A 19,443-nucleotide genomic window follows, 5' to 3' on the forward strand; every position below is an offset into this window, starting at 1 on the left:
TGTAGTAACTGTTAAATGAGAAACTATTTTGTTCTGTAAGCCTTCATCTTAAGTGAGAATAACAGCACAATTGGAAGAGCGTAGTCAGTGTCACTGAACTGTGTGTGTAGACATTTTTGAAATGGTATATCTTTGGCTATGTGTATTTTCACCAAAAAAAAGGTTGAGAAGTTAGAGGGTTGACATGTTGTGGGGTTGTAAACCAATGTCATAAAACAGTATGTGTACTACTGTTTCATGAGAAACTATTTGTTCTGTAAGCCTTCACCTCAAGTACAATAAAAAATAAATAAATAAATAAATAAAAAAGCTGTGTGAAGGACCTAGGCATATTAATCCTATTGGATATCAAAGTCATCTTAAAATTTATAATTGTTAATTATAAAACAATTAAAAGGAATTTACCTATTATCTCTTTACCTAAAAATAGTCTCAAATTTTTTTAAGTGACTATTATTTTTTGAATAATAAGCGAAACTCGTACCATCTTTAGCCAGTATTTTTACAGAGCAGTGAATCAGACCTCCATTGGGGGATGTTAGCACTGGTATGAATGCTACCTGTAAGTTTGTTTTTCCTCTGCTCTAATTATAATTAGGATCCTTTCACTGTTAAAGAAAAAGTGTAATAAATATCAGCTTTGTTTGTGGCAGCTTTTTTCTAACATCAGAAATCTCATCTCTTGTGCAGATTGACCTTGTACAGATAAAACAGATGTTCAGTCAGATGTATCAGAAGACCCTGGGCACAATGATTGCAAATGACACCAGTGGAGATTACCGAAAGCTGCTTCTGGCCATCGTAGGCCAGTAGGAGGGGTTTTTTTACGAGTCGATTTTCTATCCTGAGCTTATCCTTCAAAGCGGTGACTGGCCTGCACGTAGCCGTATCATCTGTTCCCTAACCAAAAGCTTTTACTAAAGACTGTGTCCGGGTAATGTGCTTGGTTTGCACACGTTGTTATTGCCTTAATTCTGATGTTAGTTTTTCTCTATATACAATCAGTGTAAAGCCATATCACAATGATGCAGTAATAATGCATTGTTGGTAAAGCATAATTCTTACTGCTCTTATTCTAATCAGGATGTCAAATTGAATAAAAATCGCAACAATCTCTGATTCTGTGTGATAATACTAAATTAAAAAAAGGTTGCCAAGAACTCTGCCTTTCGTAGTCTTACTAGGTCCATTGGAGTTATAGTTGGTAGTATGTCAAAACTGTATCCTAAAAATTCAGCTCTTTTGACTAGTAGAGTAATTTGTATCTTATTTTGTATAAATTGGTATTCTGTATTCATAAACACTTAACTTTCCACATAGAAAATAGATTAGTGTTACCTGTAGCAACTTTAAAAAGGGATTAAATGTTTATAGGCAAACATATACAGACTACTTTTATGTCTACTAAAACTCCCTAACAGTCTTTATTTATTAGTCCTTGATTTTTAAAAAAAAATTTATGAAAGATTTCACAATTAGTCACAATTTAATTATGAGCCCAAAAGTGAAGGACATAATAGGTGCTCCGTTAGTGAGTGAATGAGGCTTCAGGCATTTTCTTGGAGAATTCAGTGGTAGCTCTTTGGAGAAACTGTCCAGGAGCTCAGTGAGTGATACAGCAGGGTGACTTCAAAACCCATTGGTTTATCCCCAGAACTGAGCAATTATTTATTATGTGACACATTATACTAGGCAGTAAGGGAAAATGCAGAGGAAGGAGGTTTATAATCTAGTGGGGATTCCAAATAAAAATTAGGATGCAAAGAAATTGCAAATGTTAGATTGTAAATTATGCTTGAACTCTGTTTTGTTTTACACAGAGCCCCCTGGCATAAACCAAGTACTTAATAAGATTTGGTGAATGATTCTACTAAAAATTGAGGGGAAGAATAACCCAGTGCCATTGAATTGATTCCAGCTCATAGACCCTATAGGACAGAGTAGAACTGCCCCATAGGGTTTCCAAGGCTGAAATCTTTACAGAAACAGACTGCCACATTTTTCTGCCACAGAGCGGCTCGTGGATTTTAACTGCCGACCTTTTGGTTAGCAGCCGAGCGCTATCAATTATAACTCAACAGACCAAATTTGTTTTGTGTAAGTATTAAGGGATATGCAAAGTAGTGTAAGACACAATCCTGCCCTTAGGGAGATACAGTATATACAAGTGTAGCACAAGGTACATGGGGAGAAGGATAACAGGCTAAGACAGATGTATTTTTTAAAAGTTTCATCAGAAAAGTTAAATTTTGATCTGGGTTTGAAAAAGTAAATGAAAGTGATGTGATTTAGTAAAAATGAGGAGGGGGTAGGGTATTAAGGCAAAAGGAAAGATACGAGCGATACATTTTTTAACTTTTTAGAACATTGAGATATAGTTAACATACCATAAACTTTTTTTAAAGTGTAAAATTTAGTGGCTTTTAGTATAGTCACAAAGTTGTGCAACTATCACCACAGTCATTTTCAGAACATTTTCATCACCCCAACAAGAAACCCCATAAGCATTAGCTGTCACTCCCCATTCCCTCTTCCCTTTAATTCCTGGCAACCATTAATTTACTTCCTGGCCACCATTAATCTACTTTCTGCCTCTATGAATTTGCCTTTACATATAAATGGAATCATATATATGGCTCTTTGGGTTTGACTTCTTTCAATTAGCATGTTTTCAAGGTTCATCTATCTTGTAGCATGTATCAGTGCTTTATTCCTTCTTATGGCTGAACAATACTCCATTGTATATATAGCACATTTTGTTTAACCATTCATCTGTTGATGGACATTTGGGTTGTTTCCACTTTTTGGCTATTATGAATAATGCTGCTGTGAATATTTGTGTACAAGTTTTGTGTGATCATACGTTTTCAATTCTTTTGGATATAGACTTTGGGTAACTCTGTTTAACTTTCTGAGGAACAACCAAACTGTCTTCCAAAATGGTTGCACCATTTTACAGTCCCACCAGCAATGGATGAGGGTTCCAGTTTCTCCTCATCCTCACTAGCACTTATTACTGTCTGTCTTTTTTATTATAGCCATCCTAGTGGGTGTGAGGTGGTATCTCATTGTGGTTTTGATTTGCATTTCCCTAATGACTAATCAAAGAGTCCCTGAGTGATGCAAACAGTTACTGTTTGGCTGCTAACCAAAAGGTTGGCTGTTCTAGTCCACCCAGAGGTACCTCAGAAGAAAGGCCCAGAGATCTAGTTCCAAAAAGTTAGCCAGTGAAAACCCTGTGGAGCACAGTTCTGCTCTAACACATGGCGTCAGCATTCGACTGTGTAAGTGACGTGAGAAATCACACCATTTTGCACTGTCAGCAGCAGTGTGTTAGTCTCACTTTCGTAGTGTTATCTCTCTGCCTTTTTTAAAGAGAGAGATTTAAATGAGCTGTTTTTAAATAAAGACTTGCATTTTTTTCTTTAAATACATTTCCTTTTGGTCTTTATTGTATCGTGGAGGAATATTGGGAGAAAAGAGTTGTCAAGAAAAAATCGGAATGTCCTACTTTAGTGTGTAGCGTCTGGAGTTTTAAAAGCTTATGAGCTGCCATCTAAGATCCTCTACTGGTCCCACCCCATCTGGAGCCAGGGAGAATGAAGAAAACTAAAGACACAAGGGAAAGATTAGTCCAAAGGATTAATGGACCACAACTACCACAGCCTCCACCAGATTGAGTCTGGCACAACTAGATAGTACCTGGGTACCAACACCAACTGCTCTGACAGAGATCACAATAGAGGGTCCCAGACAGAGCTGGAGATAAATGTAGAACAACATTCTAACTCACAAAAGAAGAGCAGACTTACTGGTCTGACAAAGACTAAAGAAACCCTGAGTGTATGGCCCCTGGACCCCTTTTAACTCAGTACTGATGTCACTCCTGAGGTTCACCCTTCAGCCAAAGATTAGACAGACCCATAAAACAAAACGACACTAAATGGGCACAACAGCTCAGGGGCAAGGACGAGACGGCAAGAGGAGATAAGAAAGCTAGTAACTTGGGGAAGCCAAGGTGAAGAAGGGGGAGTGTTGACATGTTGTGGGGTTGGCAACCAATGTCACAAAAGTGTATTAATTGTTTAATGAGAAACTAATTCTCTCTGTAAACGTTCATCTAAAGTACAATAAAAGAAAAAAGTTAAAACTGGCAAGGACTTCACACATAGTTTTGTTATCCTCATGGAAAAACTGAGAAATTAACTTCCCCAAGGTCATGCGGCTAGAGCTGAAATTTAAACTCGTGTTTTTCTCCAAAGCCTATACTCCTTCTACTTAATAATGGTAGTAATAATAATAGTACTAATAATAGCTGATTATTGAATGGTGCTATGTGCCTGGCACAATGCCAGGTGCTTTATAAAAGCAAACTCATTTATAGTCACAATTTTGTATAAAGTAGGGCCTGATCTCATGCCCATCTTACAAATGAGGAAAACAGAGTCTCTGAGAGGTTACCTAACTTATTTTTAAAAAAGTAGAATCAAAAGTTTGAACTTCGCATTTAACCAAAAGGCATGGTCAAAGTAGAGGAACCTCTCCCAACGCAGGAGCGCCCCAAGGCAGTTCGCATGCGCAGTGCCGAAGCGCAGTCGCAGAAACTCAACCACGACCCACTTTGAGAGTCACGCCTAGAAAAAAAAGTTATCGCGACTCTCTGTGGCGCTTGCAGAAAACAAGGTCTCGCGAGATGTAATTGGTTGCTATAGTAGCGAAAAACGCATTTGCGTCTTCCTCAGGTTCAGGTAAGACTGCTACCGTTCCGAAAACCCGCTCTTCCTTATTTCCTTACCCCGGCCCTGCTGCCACACTCTCCTTACCCCAGTCTTCTCCTTCAGATAAGGCCAGGCTGAAACTCAGACATCGCTCCTACCCGGCTCCGCTCCGGTACACACCTAAACGCCGCCGGCCCCGCTGGGCGCAGACACGCCCGCCAGCCCCAGCCCTCCCACCCGGAGGCGGGCATAAAGCCACTTTTCCTCTCTGTACTACGCCCGGGTTTCCAGATCAGACTCGGTTACATCACCTTTTTCGTCTAACCTGTTTCTAATTTGACTTACTCTTCTGAGCATTTGACAGGAGGTGCATGCCTTGTTGACTAGCTGACTGCCCTGACCATAACTTGTAACTAGCCCAGTTTCGTGCATTCATTCTACAAATACGCTGCGATCCCTCTTGCATACAAGCAATGGTACCAGGCACCCAGGGGCAGTAAAGATAATTAAGACAGGCCTGCTATCTTCAGTTTTTCTAGCTGAGCACTTAGTAAAATGATTGCATATTAATAATACCATTTGTGTGGTGCCTTATAGCCTAAGCAGTTTTACTATTTTAGGGACTATTCGCAACAAATCCGAAATAGGCAGGTGGGAAGTTTTATTACTCATTTTCCCCTGGAGTATGACGTGCTGACACCCTGTTAGCTCAATAATGAAGTCACTCCTGAGGTTCACCCTTCAGCCAAAGATTAGACAGGCCCATAAAACAGAACAAGACTAAAGGGGCACACCAGCCCAGGGACAAGGACTAGAAGGCAGGAGGGGGCACAGTGGGTAATAGGGAACCCAAGGTCGAGAAGGGAGAGTGCTGACATGGCGTGGGGTTTTTAACCAGTGTCACAAAACAATATGTGTACTGTTTAATGAGAAGCTAGTTTATTCTGTAAGCCTTCATCTAAAGTACAAAAAAAAAAAAAGTTATATTACCCATTTAACAGAAGGTGAAACTGAGGCTCAGAGAAGTTAGGCATTTGTTTGGGGGTCACATAGTAAGTAGGAAAGGAAACAAGGTCTTTTGAATCCCTAGCCAGGCCTCATAAACAAGACAGCATGTAGTCAGTGCCACAAGAGAAGTATAAAATGCTAAAAGAATTCAAAGGAAGAGCAAATGCTTCTAACTGAATAGGCAGAGAAGGCTTCATGGACTGGGAAACATTTCAGCTGGATTGTAAAGGATGAGTAGGATTTGTGCAGATAGAGAGGTACAGGGGAAGGAGGGAAGGATAATTCCAGGAAGGAGGAAGGAAAAATGCAAAAGCACAGAAGTGACTTAAGCGCAGGTCATCTTTGAAAAATAGAGAAGCCAGAACATAGGCCAGGTAAGGGGAGAGGTTGATTGGCACAGCTAGATCCTAGAGGACCTTGAATATGATGTTAACTTTATTTGTAGGTGAGAGGGGATAAGTTAGTGATATTATCACATCTGTACTTTAATATAGTATTTATCTACTTGTGTCTTCAATCTTATTTTATCCTTATTTCTCCTCACAGTACACTCCAAAGCATACTGATCTGATCTACTTGTAATCATTTTTTTTTTTCTTTTTTTACTGCTGAACATTTTACAGTATGTTCCCTATGCCTGGAACATCTTTCCCCCTTCTTCACTTCGTAAAAGATGGTTCCAGGCCACCTTCTATAAGCAGATTTCCCTGGCAGGCACACCCACACATGCACTGTCAAATGCAGCTAGGTTAGGACCTCAGCTTCAGCACTTCCTTGCTGTATGACCACTGGCAAGATATCAAACTTCTTTGAAACTCAGTTTCCTTTTCACTAAAATGGAGGTTTAAGAGTCACCTGGAAGGGTGGATACATATTTGATAACGTATGTAAAGTCCTTGGCACACTGACTGGCACATAGTAACTATGTTGTTGTTAGATGCAGTTGAGTCAGTTCTGACTCACAGTGACCCTGTGTATAACAGAATGAAACCCTGCCCGGTCCTGCGCCATCCTTGTGATCATTGCTATGTTTGAGCCCACTGTTGTAGCCACGGTGACAATCCATCTCTTTAGGGTCGTCTTCTTTTTCACTGACTGTCTACCAAGTAAGATGTCCTTTTCCAGGGATTGTCCTTCCTGATAACATGTCCAAAGTAAGTGAGACAAAATCTCGCCGTCCTCGCTTCAAAGGAGCATTCTGGCTGTACTTCGTTCGAGATGGATTTGTTCGTTCTTCTGGCAGTCCCTGGCATATTCAGTATTCTTCACCAACACTGTAAATAAGGCATTGATTTTTCTTTGGTCTTCTTTATTCATTGTCCAACTTCCGCATGCATATGAGATGATTGAAAATACCATGGCTTGGGTCAGGCGCACCTTAGTCCTCAAAGTGACATCTTTGTTTTTTATTTTAACACTTTAAAGAGGTCATTTGCAGCAGATTTGCCTAATGCAGTATGTCATTTGATATCTTGTCTGCTGCTTCCATGGGCGTTGATTGTGGATTCAAGTTAAGTGAAATCCTTGACAGCTTCAGTATTTTCTCCTATGAACAAAAGTTAATTCCCTCCTCCTCTTTCCCTCCTGTGTGCTGCCCCACTTTCCTCTGTCAGAGCACTTGTCACACAGATTACTCATAGTCTCGTTACATTAGCTGTCTTCTCACTAGGTTGTAAACCCCTTGAGCTTAGGGAGTTTATGTCTTATCTCTTGTATTCCCATTGCCTATCACAGTGCCTAGCTTAATAAATGTTTGTTCAATGAATGATTCTTACTGAAGTAGGTGGATTGGAGTCAAATAATTGAGCTAAGCCTTTTAGGTGACTGGGAAAGTGGGGAAGTAGCTGAAAGGAGGCGGAGTAACTATAAACTCTGAGGGCAGCAAGGTGTCTTATTCTTTTTTATACCACCAGTCTTGGACATGCTTAGCTTAGTATGTCCTGAATAAATGTTTGAATTGAGTTGCTAAGTTCCACTTGGATTGAGTCAGAAAGCATGACCAAAAAAAAAAAGATTAATTTGTTTTTGAAATTGTTTGTATCCTTCGTGTGTTAAAATAATTAGAGAAGATCTCTGACTAAACAAGACACATGCCAGGACCTTGTCGAATTGACTAAACCTTATGTGTGGCTACTTATTTCCCACTCTAAAGATAACGTTTTTGTAAAACTGAGAGATTTAATAACCTTTGAAGAGAACTTTGGGGATTAAAAAAAAGACTACCAAAGAACACCGTGAAGGAAGTGGGAGATGAGAAGTTGGGGGATAGCATTCCTACTTGCTTTTGTGATGATTTGTGCTTAGTGAGTTAGTTATATGTGCAAGGATCTTTTCAGCACTAACCAGTGGAATCATCCTTGTGACCAGCTCCCTAAAGCACTGCCTATCCATGAGCAAAGGTTGGGGAGGGGGAACAGAACTATGCTGGATCTATGGCGTTTGCTAGGTTCTCCTTGGTATTGGTTATGATACGTTGTGGGTACTGTGCAGATATGGTGCATGAAGGAACAGGTTCATTTATCTGTTTGCAGAGCCCAAAGAAGACCAAAGGGGCCTTTGCCTAGTTACTGTTATGGAGCAGACGTCATCAACCGGCAGACCCGTGCAGATCACTGTGACAGATGGATACGACTTGGTAAAGTATTTTTGGAAGTCTACAAAGTCCCTAGTTTATTCATTCTTCTTTAAAGTAGGTTTGCCTGAGAGCTCAGATCACCCCATCAAACACACCCACTAGCGGGTAGAGAAAGACCAGTTGGGAGCACCAGTGGGAGGAATGGAGTTTTGCATCTTCCTCTAACTCCAGACCTAGCTTTATATAGCAATGGCATTTCCTCCTCAGCTTTTCTTATTGTTAGTCTGTAATCAGAAAGCTACATTACTGTGTGTGTTTCTTGCTAATAGTAAAATACCTAGCAGTTGGAATACCAAATTTAACAGGGGTGAAACAAGTCATGGTTTTAGTTTCCCTAGAGAGTGGTTTATGTATATAAAAGTTCATGTATAATTTCTCTTTTTTCCTCTCCTAAGAAGGAGCTGAACTCTTCTTCTAGAGTTTCCTTGTGTTTAATTACACTTGATAAAATTTAAATAATAAAACTATAGTAAGATGTAGTAAAAATAACATTTTAGAAAAATAATGCAATGGCAAAAGATTCAGTATTATGAAGTGAAAAAACGCATTCCAAAACAGTATGCAGTGCATGATCCCCACTTTGTTTAAAAACATATATATATATAAAATGTATGTATAAATGTGCATGTGTGTATGTATATATATAGTCACAGCAAAACGCCAGAAAATATATCTAAAGTTTCAATAGTGCTTACATATTAGAATGAGATTAGAGGTGATTTCTTTTCTATGTGCTTTTCTCAATTTTTCAATGTTCCACAATGTACTTTTATAATCAGGTAAGATACAATAAATGTTATTTTCCAAAAATCCAGCATATGGCATTTAAGTGTAGTGGTGCATATAGCTACAACTAGAGTCGTTGAATTACTTTCTACTTGCCCTTTTTGTATTTGTGATGTCGCTTGCTACCGAACATGGAAAATGCTATTTAGCCCAGGTCAAAATGCGTTGCCTGGTGCTTAAGACAATTCTGTATTTGAGTATAACTAAAGTGGTATATTTCTGTCAACAGAAAGGTTTTAAGGGAGATACTCCGGTTACCTTTATTCGTGCAGAGTTCAATCAAGTGGTTCTGGGAGACTCTGCAAAAATCACTGTGTCTTCAGAAGGAACTGCAAAATACAACTTCACTGTCAGTTTTGAGTTCAATCCTGAAGGAGGAATCGCTTTAGATGACCTCGCCCACAAACCTGTGTTCTGTAAGTCCTTGTGGTTCAAAGAATATTAATTACATGAGTATATTATAAGGAGATCCTGAGGTTATTAGTAGCTGTATTTGGGACAGTTGAGCATACTTTGCCCTCTTGATCTAGGAGTAACCCAGTGTACTTTGCATCCTACCTGTTTCTGGCATCAGTCACTGTGCCCTGCTGATTTTAATCAGTTTGTATCAAAGTCCTTAGACGTGTGACTAAGTTTTGCAGCTCATATCCCCTCAAGCTGAGTTGTGAGCTCTTCCTTTGTATTCCCAAACTCACTGTACTTACAGTTGCTGGCTTTAGCTTCCCTCCCCCAAAAAAGCAATATTTAGGACTTACTTAAACTAAAAAAATTCCTTGTTTATCTGAAATTCAAATTTAACTGGGCATCCTGTATTTTATCTGGCAACCCTACCTATCTGCATTTCTGTGTACTCAACATACTGTAGAGCAGTTATTAATTTGGCTGCCTCCCTTGCTAGAGGAGGAGCTTCGTGAAATCAGGGCCTAATTTATTTATTTCAGAATTTCCAGTGCCTAACATAATGCCTAGGGGCAGTGGTGGTTCAGTGGTGGAATTCTTGCCTCCCATGCAGGAGACCTGGGTTTGATTACCAGCCAGTGCATCTCATATGCAACCATTACCTGTCTGTCAGTGGAGGCATATGTGTTGCTATGATACTGAACAGGTTTCAGGGGAACTTCCAGACTAAGGCAGACTAGGGAGAAAAACCTGGAGATCAACTCCAAAAATTAGCTGGTGAAAACCCTACAGATACAGTGGTCTGATCTACAACTAATCATAGGCATGGCACAGGACCAGGCAGCATTTTTTTTTTTCCATTGTGCAGGGATCACCATGAGTCGGGGGCCACCTCCACAGCAGCTAACAACAACATAATACCTGGGACATAACGGGCTCAAAAAGTGCTTGTTGAGTGAATGACTAGGTGGATGGATTCTATATCGACACTTCCATGGTCTCCAGCTATACAGTATTATCCTTGACATCTGTTGTTCCTGCACCTATATACTAGTATAAAGCTTTTTTTTTTTTTTTTTATCTGTACTCTTGATTTTTTATTTTTTAGTGACATATCTCATGGGATGCCTGCCAAAAACCACAGATTCTAAGATCCCATACCCAGAGAGATGGGACCTGGGAATCTATACAGTATTATAAAGCAATGCTTCTCATATATTTTTTTTTTCCCATATGAGTCACCTGGAGTGTTGGGTGAAAATAGTCTTCAGGGTTCCACCCCAGACCATTGAATTCAGAATTATCAGGAGAGGAGTGTAAGAAGCTGCACCTTGGAACAAATATCTCAAGTGACTCCTGGGAAACACTGCTTCAGAACAGTTATTCAGAGCAGTTATTCCTAGCTCTAGCCCATTTGGGAATCAGTTGCCTCTGGAGGCTTCCATCTGACCCACACTCTGACCACTTCTTCCTTCTGAGTCTTTGCTCCATGCGTCTCTGTCATCCAAAATAAAAGGAGTGTCATGATTGCCTCCTTACCTAGCATGTTGGATGGGAAAGACAGAACTGGAACATTCTTTTAAATGTGTAACTGGGCTCATGAGTAGGGGAGGACAATTCTTTGGTTCCGGAAACAAAACAAGAACTGAAACCTGGAACTTGTATGTGTGTGGTTAATGATGGTGGTGGGTTTATGAATACTCCAAAACCTAGGAGCTTGGATTTTGATGCTCTTCCAGGGACGGAAAATAAGTCTTTCAGCTAGAGGGGGAGTTGAGACTGAGACCACCCCCCACCACAACATAAGACTAAAAAAGAATGGACTGGGAAAAAATCTGCTCAACATCATCTCTGCCTAGATACTGGGTAGGGGGACAAAGTTTTCCCTGAGAATTAGTAATCATAGGCTTGTGCCAATCATTAAGGAATATAGATTCTCTTAAAACACACAAGGAGCGTTTATATAATAAAAATTGGCCACATTCTAGGCCTGAAGCAAGTCAGTATCAGAGACTCAGTATCATACAGACCAGGTTTTCTGACAAAAATGCAGCAGTGCAACAAAATTAGAAATCAATAACAAAAAGATAGCTCCCCCCCTCAAAAAAAAATCCATTTGGAAATTTAAAAACACAACTTCTAAACAATCCATGGAACAAAGAAAAAAATCATAATGGAAATTGCAAAACATTTAAAATTGATCAACAGTAAAACACAAAATATCAAAACTTGTGGGATATAGCTGAAGTAGTACTTAGAGGTACATTTATATCCTTTTCACTGGAAATCAAAACATATTAAAAACAGAATTGCTGCTTCCAGAAAGATGGAGTTGACATACTTTTTCCTATTCCTGCTAGCTACAACTACAAAACCTGAGGATTATATGTAAAATAAATACGAGAGATTTTGAAAGGTGTAGAGAAGAAAGCAGACAGTCTAGGGACATTGGGACTTGAGGAACAACACAGTTCCTCAAGTGAATTCCTTCGACTTTTCTTTTTGCTTCATATATCCCTGACTTGGAGCTGAAGAAGCCAGAAATGTGGAAAACACCAGTGAAAACAGATTTAAAAAAAAAAAAGCCTGCTCTCTCTAGCTAAACAACCAGGAAAGGGACAGCCTAGCAAGACAGAGAACTTTTAGATAATAACTGCTCTACTCCGGTCAGACACCAGAAAAAATGAAACCATGACCTCACCCCTACCCACACTGAGTGGAGGTTGTAGACTTCTACCCTCACAAAGCTGAAAGGAGATGCCCCAGCAACCTAGCCAAGGTGGTATTAGAGAAGCCCAGTTAGTCAGCCAGGACTCTTATGCCTACCAGCTGGTAGTGAGCATCACCCTAACCCTTGTGGTGTCAGTGGAAACCACGTGGGGATCCTGACTCCCATCCCCACCTGGCAGTAACAAGGTGCCCCTCTAACTCACCACTGAAGTGGTGCGTAGTGGAGAGTCACTACTTTCACCCTTGCCTGGGAGTCCTGAGGCCATCCCCTCTGTGGTATCAGTGGAGACCAAGTGAGGAACCAGAACTACTATTCCCCTTTAGCAATAACAAGGAGCTACCCCTTCAGGTGTCACAGAGGGCAAGTGGGGCACCTAAACTTCTGTCTCCACCTGGAAGTAATGAGACAGTTTCTCTCCTTTCCCTACCAGAGTGGTGTCAGAAAAAGACAGCTACAGCAGATTTAAATAAAATCCAGAGTCTCATAGTATGAAAATGTCCAGGTTTCAGTTAGAAATCACTTGTTATACCAAGAACCAGAAGATCTCAAATTGAATTTAAAAAAGACAATAGACCTGAACACCAGGATCACAGAGATGTTAGAATTATTGAACAAAGATTTTAAAGAAGCTGTGATAAAAATGCTTCAGTGAGCAATTATGAATATACTGGAAGCAAATGAAAAAATAAAAAGACTCAGCAAAGAAATGGAAATTTTCCAGAAAGAAATCGAAGATATAAAGAACCAAATAGAAATTTTAGAACTAAAAGATACAATAACTGAAATAAAAAAACTCAGTAGATGGGATCAAGGAGGAGGGGGGGGGAATTCAGTGAGCTGGAAGGTGGGACAGTAAAAATTACCCAATCCGTACAACAGAGAGAAAATAACTAAAAAATGATGAACAGAGCCTTAGGCACCTGTGGAACTATAATAAAGTAGCATTTGTGTCATCATAGTGCCAGTAGAAGAGGAGAAAGGAGGGTAGGGCTAAAAAAGTACTATAATAAATAATGGCTGCATTATTTGGCAAGAGACAAACCCCAAAAGCTGAGTGAACCCCAAAGAGAATAAACTCAAAGAAATCCATGCTAAGAAACGTCATCATTAAACTTCTGAAAACAAAAGACACAGAAAAAAACTTGAAAACAGTGAGAGAAAAATGACACCTTAACTACATGGGAAAAATAATTAGAATGACAGGAATTTCTTATCAGAAACCATGGAGACTAGAAGGAAGTGGTACAATACTTTTTAAGTGCTGAAAGAGAAGAACTGTCAACCCAGAATCCTATAACCAGAGAAAATATCCTTAAGGAATGAAGAGGAATTCAAAACACTTAGGTGAAAGAAAACAAAGACCTACTATAAAAGAATGGCTAGCAAGACCTACTATAAAAGAATGGCTAAACGAGCTTCTCTAAACAGAAAGGAAATGATAAAAGAAGGAACCTTGGAACATCAGGAGGGAAAAAAGAACATGGAAAGTAAAAATTTGGGTAAATATAATCGGCTTCCCTTCTCTTCTTCAGTTCTCTAAATTGTTTGAAAGTTGAAGCAAAAATTATAACATTTTCTGATGTGGTTCTAAGTATATATAGAGGAAATATTTCAGACAATTATAAACAGTAGAGGGAGGTTAAGGTTTCTTCTTGTAAACTAGTAAAATAGAGACTCCTGTAGGTTGTGATAAGTAATGTATATGTTATGTAATATCTAGGCAACCACTAAAAAAGCTATACAAGGAGATACCCTCAAAAAATTATACCATCCACCTATGGACAGCTGAACTTCGACAAAGCGTCGAAGTCGATTAAATGGGAAAGAGAAGGTCTGTTTAACAAATGGTCCTGGCAGAACTGGATATCCATCTACAGAAAAATGAAAGAGGATCCATACCTCACACCGTACACAAAAACTAACTCAAAATGGATCAAAGACCTAAATGTAAAACCTAGAACTGTAAAGACTGTGGAGGAAAAAATAACAACAGTGCTAGGGGCCCTAAAATATTGCATAAATGGAATACCAAACATAACTAAAAATGCACAAATAGCAGAAGATAAACTAGATAACTGGGACCTCCTAAAAATTAAACACTTTTGCTCATCATAAGACTTTACCAAAAGAGTAAAAAGAGAACCTATAGACTGGGAAAAAATTTTTGGCTATGACATATCTGACAAGGGTCTAATCTCTAAAATTTATAGAAGACTTCAATACCTCAGCAACAAAAAGACAAACAGTCCAATTGAAAAATGGACAAAGAATATGAACAGACACTTCACCAAAGAAGACATTCAGGGAGCTAACAAACACATGAAGAGATGCTCACAATCATTAGCCATTAGAGGATGCAAATCAGAACTACAAGAAGATATCATCTCACCCTGACAAGAATGTCACTGATCCAAAAATCAGAAAACAATGCTGGTGAAGTTGTAGGGAGATTGGAACTCTTAGACACTGTTGATGGGAATGTAAAATGGTACAACCACTATGGAAAATGGTATGGCGCTTCCTTAAAAAGCTAGAAATAGAAATACCATATGATCCAGCAATCCCACTCCTAGGTATATATCCTGGAGAAATAAGAGCCATGAAGAATAGACATATGCACACCCATGTTCGTTGCAGCATTAGTCTCAATAGCAAAAAGATGGAAACAACCTAAGTGCCCATCAGCAATGGATGGATAAAAATACTGTGGTACATACACACAATGGAATACTACACAACAATGAAGAATAACAACGAATTCATGAAACATCTCACGACATGGATGAATCTGGAGGACATTATGCTGAGTGAAATAAGTCAATTACAAAAGGATGAATATTGTATGAGACCACTGTTATAAAAAGTTAAAATAAGAGGTTTACACACAGAAAGTAACATCCTTTGATGGTTACCAGGGATGGGAGGGAAAGGGAGGGAAAACCACCAACTAGATAGTAGATACGTGTTAACTTTAGTGAAGGGAAAGGCAATACACAGAATGGGGAAAGTCAGCACAACATGACCAAGGCAAAGAAGGACAAAGAATAAAAGGTAACTGTGTTAAATACCCTGTTGGCATAGTGGTTAAGAGCTACGGCTGCTAACCAAAATGTCAGCAGTTCAAATCCACCAGGCACTCCTTGGAAACCATATGGGGCAGTTCTGCTTTGTCCTGTAGGGTTGCCATGAGTCGGAATCTACTCGATGGCAACAAGTTTTTTTTTTTTTTTAAAATGTTATATGCCACAACATATACAACCCTGCAACAGCAGTAATAACAATAATTTGCAAGTGGATACACAGGCAGATATCTGTGCTGAATAGGTCTGGGAGGACGTGTGGAGTACACCCATGTGCATATATAGACTAAGCTGTGGATATTTCTACATATGTATTTGTATGTGGTGCATATGTTGTCATATATACATTGGAGCACACAGGGAGCACAGTCAGGGAAACTTAGACATGACCAAATACTTCACGGGACTGAGTTACTGGGCTTGATGGCTGGGGGCCATAGTTTTGGGGGATATTTAGGTCAATTGGCATAACATAGCTCATAAAGTCAACATTTACATCCTACTTTGGTGAGTAGCGCCTGGGATCTTAAAAGCTTGTGAGCAGCCATCTAAGATACAACTATTGGTCTCTTCCTGTCTAGAGCAAGGGAGAGTGAAGAAAATGAAAAGACTCAAGGAAAATAATTAGTTCAAAGGACTAATGGCTCATACAAACCACAGCCTTCACTAGCCTGAGACCAGAAGAACTAGATGGTGCCTGGCTACCACTACTGACTGCTCTGACCAGGATCATGGTGGAGGGTCCTGGACAGAGCAGGAAAAAGATGCAGGACAAAATCCAAATTCATAAAAAAGACCAGACTTGCTGGTCTGATAGAGACTGGAGGAACTCCTGAGACTATGGCCCTTAGTCACCCTTCTAACTTAGATCTGAAGCCACACCCAGAGATCACCTTTCAGCCAAATAATAGACAGTTGTATAAAACAAACAAAAATACCCATGAGGAAAGTGATCCTAAGAACAATTAACTATACAAGACCAAAAGGGCAAGAGAAGCAAAGATGAGAAAGCAGGAAGGGGCAGGAAAACCAGATGAATGAAAACGAGGAACTGAAGGTAGAAATGGGGAGAGTACTGACACATTGTGGAGATTGCAACCAGTGTCATAGAACACTTTGTGTATAAATTACTGAATGGGAAACTAATTTGCTCTGTAAATTTTCACCTAAAGCACAATAAAAAAAAAATTATAGATAAGTCAAAATGGATTCTAAAAAATGTTCAGGTAACCCACAGGAAAGCTGGAAAAATAAAAAGGAAATTAAAAACAGAAAACAAAAATAAAATGGCAGACTTAAACTCTAACATGTTAATAATTAATTTAAATACACCAGAGTGTGTTTAAGAGAGACTAAGATTGGCAGAGTGGATTAAAAACATATCCAACTATGTGCTGTCTACAAAAAACTCAAAATACAAACCATATAGGCAAGTTAAAATGAAAATATGGAAAAAGCTATATAATGCAAACATTCATTAAAGGAAAACAGAAATGGTTATATTAAAATCAGATAAGGTAGACTTCAGACCAAAGAATATTACTCAATAAAAAGTTCATTATATAATGATAAAAGGGTAAGTCCACCAGGAAGACATTGCAATCCTAAATATGTATGCATCAAACAAGGTTGTAAAATATATGAAGAAAAAACTGATAGAAATGAAAGGAGAAATAGACGAATCCACAATTACAGATGGAGTCTTCAACACCAACATCCCTTTCTCAGCAGTCCATAAATGACTAGACGGAAAATCAGTAAGGATATAGAAAAACAACAACGTCATCAACCAACAAGACCTAATCAACATTTATAGAACATTTCACCCAGTAACTGCAGAATACATATTCAAGTGCCCACAGACCATGTAACAAAATAGACTATACCCTAGGCCATAAAATAAGAGCATGTTCTCTGGCAACAATGATATCAAGCAAGAAATCAGTAGTAGGAAAATCTCCAAACACTTGAAAACTAAAGACACGTCTAAATAATCCATGGGTCAAAGAGGAAGCCTAAAGTGAAAAAAAAAAATCACTGAACTGCATGGAAATGAAAATATAACATGAAAATCTGTGGAACACACCTAAAGCAGTGCTGAGAGGGAAATTTATAGCACTAAATCCATACATTAAAAAAGAAGAAAGTCTCAATAACCTAAGCACACACCTCAAGCACCTAGAAAGAGAACATAAACCCAAAGCAAGCAGAAGGAAAGAAATAATAAAGATAAGATTAGAAATCAATGAAATGGAAAACAATAGAGAAAAATCAATGAAACAGCTCGTTCTTTGAAAAGGTCAATAAAATTAACAAACCTCCAGGAAGACTCACAAGGAAATAAAGAGAGAAGACAAATTACCAGTATCAGGAATGAAATGGAATATCACTACAGATCCTGCAGACATCAAAAGGATAATAAAGGAATACGATAAATAGTTGTACACACATAAATTGGACAAAATGAGCCAATTTTTCAAAAAAGACAAACTACAACTCACCCAATATGAAATATATAATTTAGATAACTCTATAACTATTAAGGAAGTTGACTTCATAATTGTAAACCTCCCCCAAAACCCACTCCTAGGTATATATCCAAAAGACTTGGGAAAAAACAAAAAACCAAGCCCTTTGCCATCAAGTTGATTCCGACTTGAAAGCAGAGACTCAAACAGATACTTGTATACCAGTGCTCATCGCAGCATTATTCACAGTAGCCAAAAGGTGGAAACAACCCAAGTGTCCATCAACGGATGGAATAAACAAAATGTGGTATATCCATACAATGGACTGTTATTCAGCCATAAAGAAAAATGAAGTTCTGATACATGCTATGATATGGCTTAATCTGGAAAACATTATGCTAAGTGAAATGAGTCAGACACAATAGGACAAATGATCTAAGAGCCCACTTAAATGAAATATTTAGAATAGCAAGTGCAGAGACAAATGTCTATCATGGTTTCCTGGGGCTGGTGGTGGGGGTGGGGAGCCAAGAGGAGATGAGGAGCTACTGCAGAAGAGGTACAGAGTTTCTGTTTGGGGTGAGGAAAAACTTTTGGGAATGGACAGTGGTGATAATTGCGTAACATGGTGAGTATAATTAATGTCACTGAATTGTACACTTCAGATGTTTAAAATGGCAATTTTTTTGTTACATATTTTACCACAATAAAATTATTTTTTTAAAAACCTCCCCAAAAGAAAATCTCCAGGCCAAGGTAGTTACAATGGAGGATTCCACCAAAAGTTTAAAGAAGAATTAACACCAATTGTACACAGTATCATCTAGGAAATAAATGAGAGGAAACACTCATTTTATGAAGCTAGTATTGTTACCTTGACACCAAAACCAGACAAAGACAATACAAAAAAAGAAAACTACAAACCAGTATCCCTTATGAATATGGATGCAAATATCCTTACCAAAATATTAACAAATAGAATTCAGCAATATACAAAAGAATTACACGCCATGACCAAGTGTATATTCCAGGTATTAAAGACTGGTTCAGTCAGTGTTGTCCACCATCTTAACAGTCTAAAGAAGAAAAATCACATGATCATATCAATCAGTACAGAAGAAGCATTTGACAAAATTCAACACCAATTCATGATAAAAACTCTCAGTAAGATAGGAATAGACGGGGAACTTCTTAAACTAATAAAGGTCATGTTAAAGCCTGTAGCTTACATTATACTTAATGGTGAAAGACTGAACACTTTCCCCCTAAGATCAGGAACAAGTCAAGGATGTTTGCTCTCACCACTCTTACTCGCCATAGCGCCGAAAGTTCTCGCCAGTCCAGTAAGGCAAGAAAAGGAAATATAAGGATACAGATCAGAAAGGAGGAAACAATACTGCCCTTATTTTCAGATCACATTATTGTCAACAGAAAAATCCCAAGGAATCTACAAAAGAACTCCCATTATACATAGAAACATATATATTTTGTTATGTGTATAATAATATACATGTTATTACCAATATATGTTCTTAATAATAACATTTTATATATTTTCGTTATGTATCATAGGTATTTTATATATATATATTTCTACGTATTGGTCCTGCATTTAATC

General features: G+C 38.6%; 2 protein-coding genes across 3 annotated transcripts in view; both read left to right on the plus strand.

Moving 5' to 3' along the window:
• The window catches only part of ANXA7 (annexin A7), a 44,183-nt gene extending 43,064 nt beyond the window's left edge, over nucleotides 1-1,119 (plus strand). Inside the window, exon 13 of one of the 2 annotated variants that reach the window (XM_023737682.1) lies at nucleotides 691-1,117. In XM_023737682.1, coding sequence (XP_023593450.1) covers nucleotides 691-813 — 123 coding nt within the window. In that variant the 3' untranslated portion in view covers nucleotides 814-1,117. Of the gene's footprint in view, nucleotides 1-690 lie in introns of both variants that reach the window. The other variant, XM_004383232.3, reaches the window with a different exon arrangement.
• A 6,707-nt stretch (nucleotides 1,120-7,826) lies between these two features.
• The window catches only part of CFAP70 (cilia and flagella associated protein 70), a 136,198-nt gene continuing 124,581 nt past the window's right edge, over nucleotides 7,827-19,443 (plus strand). Inside the window, 2 exon segments of the mRNA XM_004383233.2 lie at nucleotides 7,827-8,361; nucleotides 9,377-9,563. Coding sequence (XP_004383290.1) covers nucleotides 8,299-8,361; nucleotides 9,377-9,563 — 250 coding nt within the window. The 5' untranslated portion in view covers nucleotides 7,827-8,298.

This window comes from Trichechus manatus, unplaced genomic scaffold, assembly GCF_000243295.1.
Source record: "Trichechus manatus latirostris isolate Lorelei unplaced genomic scaffold, TriManLat1.0 scaffold00106, whole genome shotgun sequence".
In the NCBI taxonomy this organism is placed as follows: domain Eukaryota; kingdom Metazoa; phylum Chordata; class Mammalia; order Sirenia; family Trichechidae; genus Trichechus; species Trichechus manatus.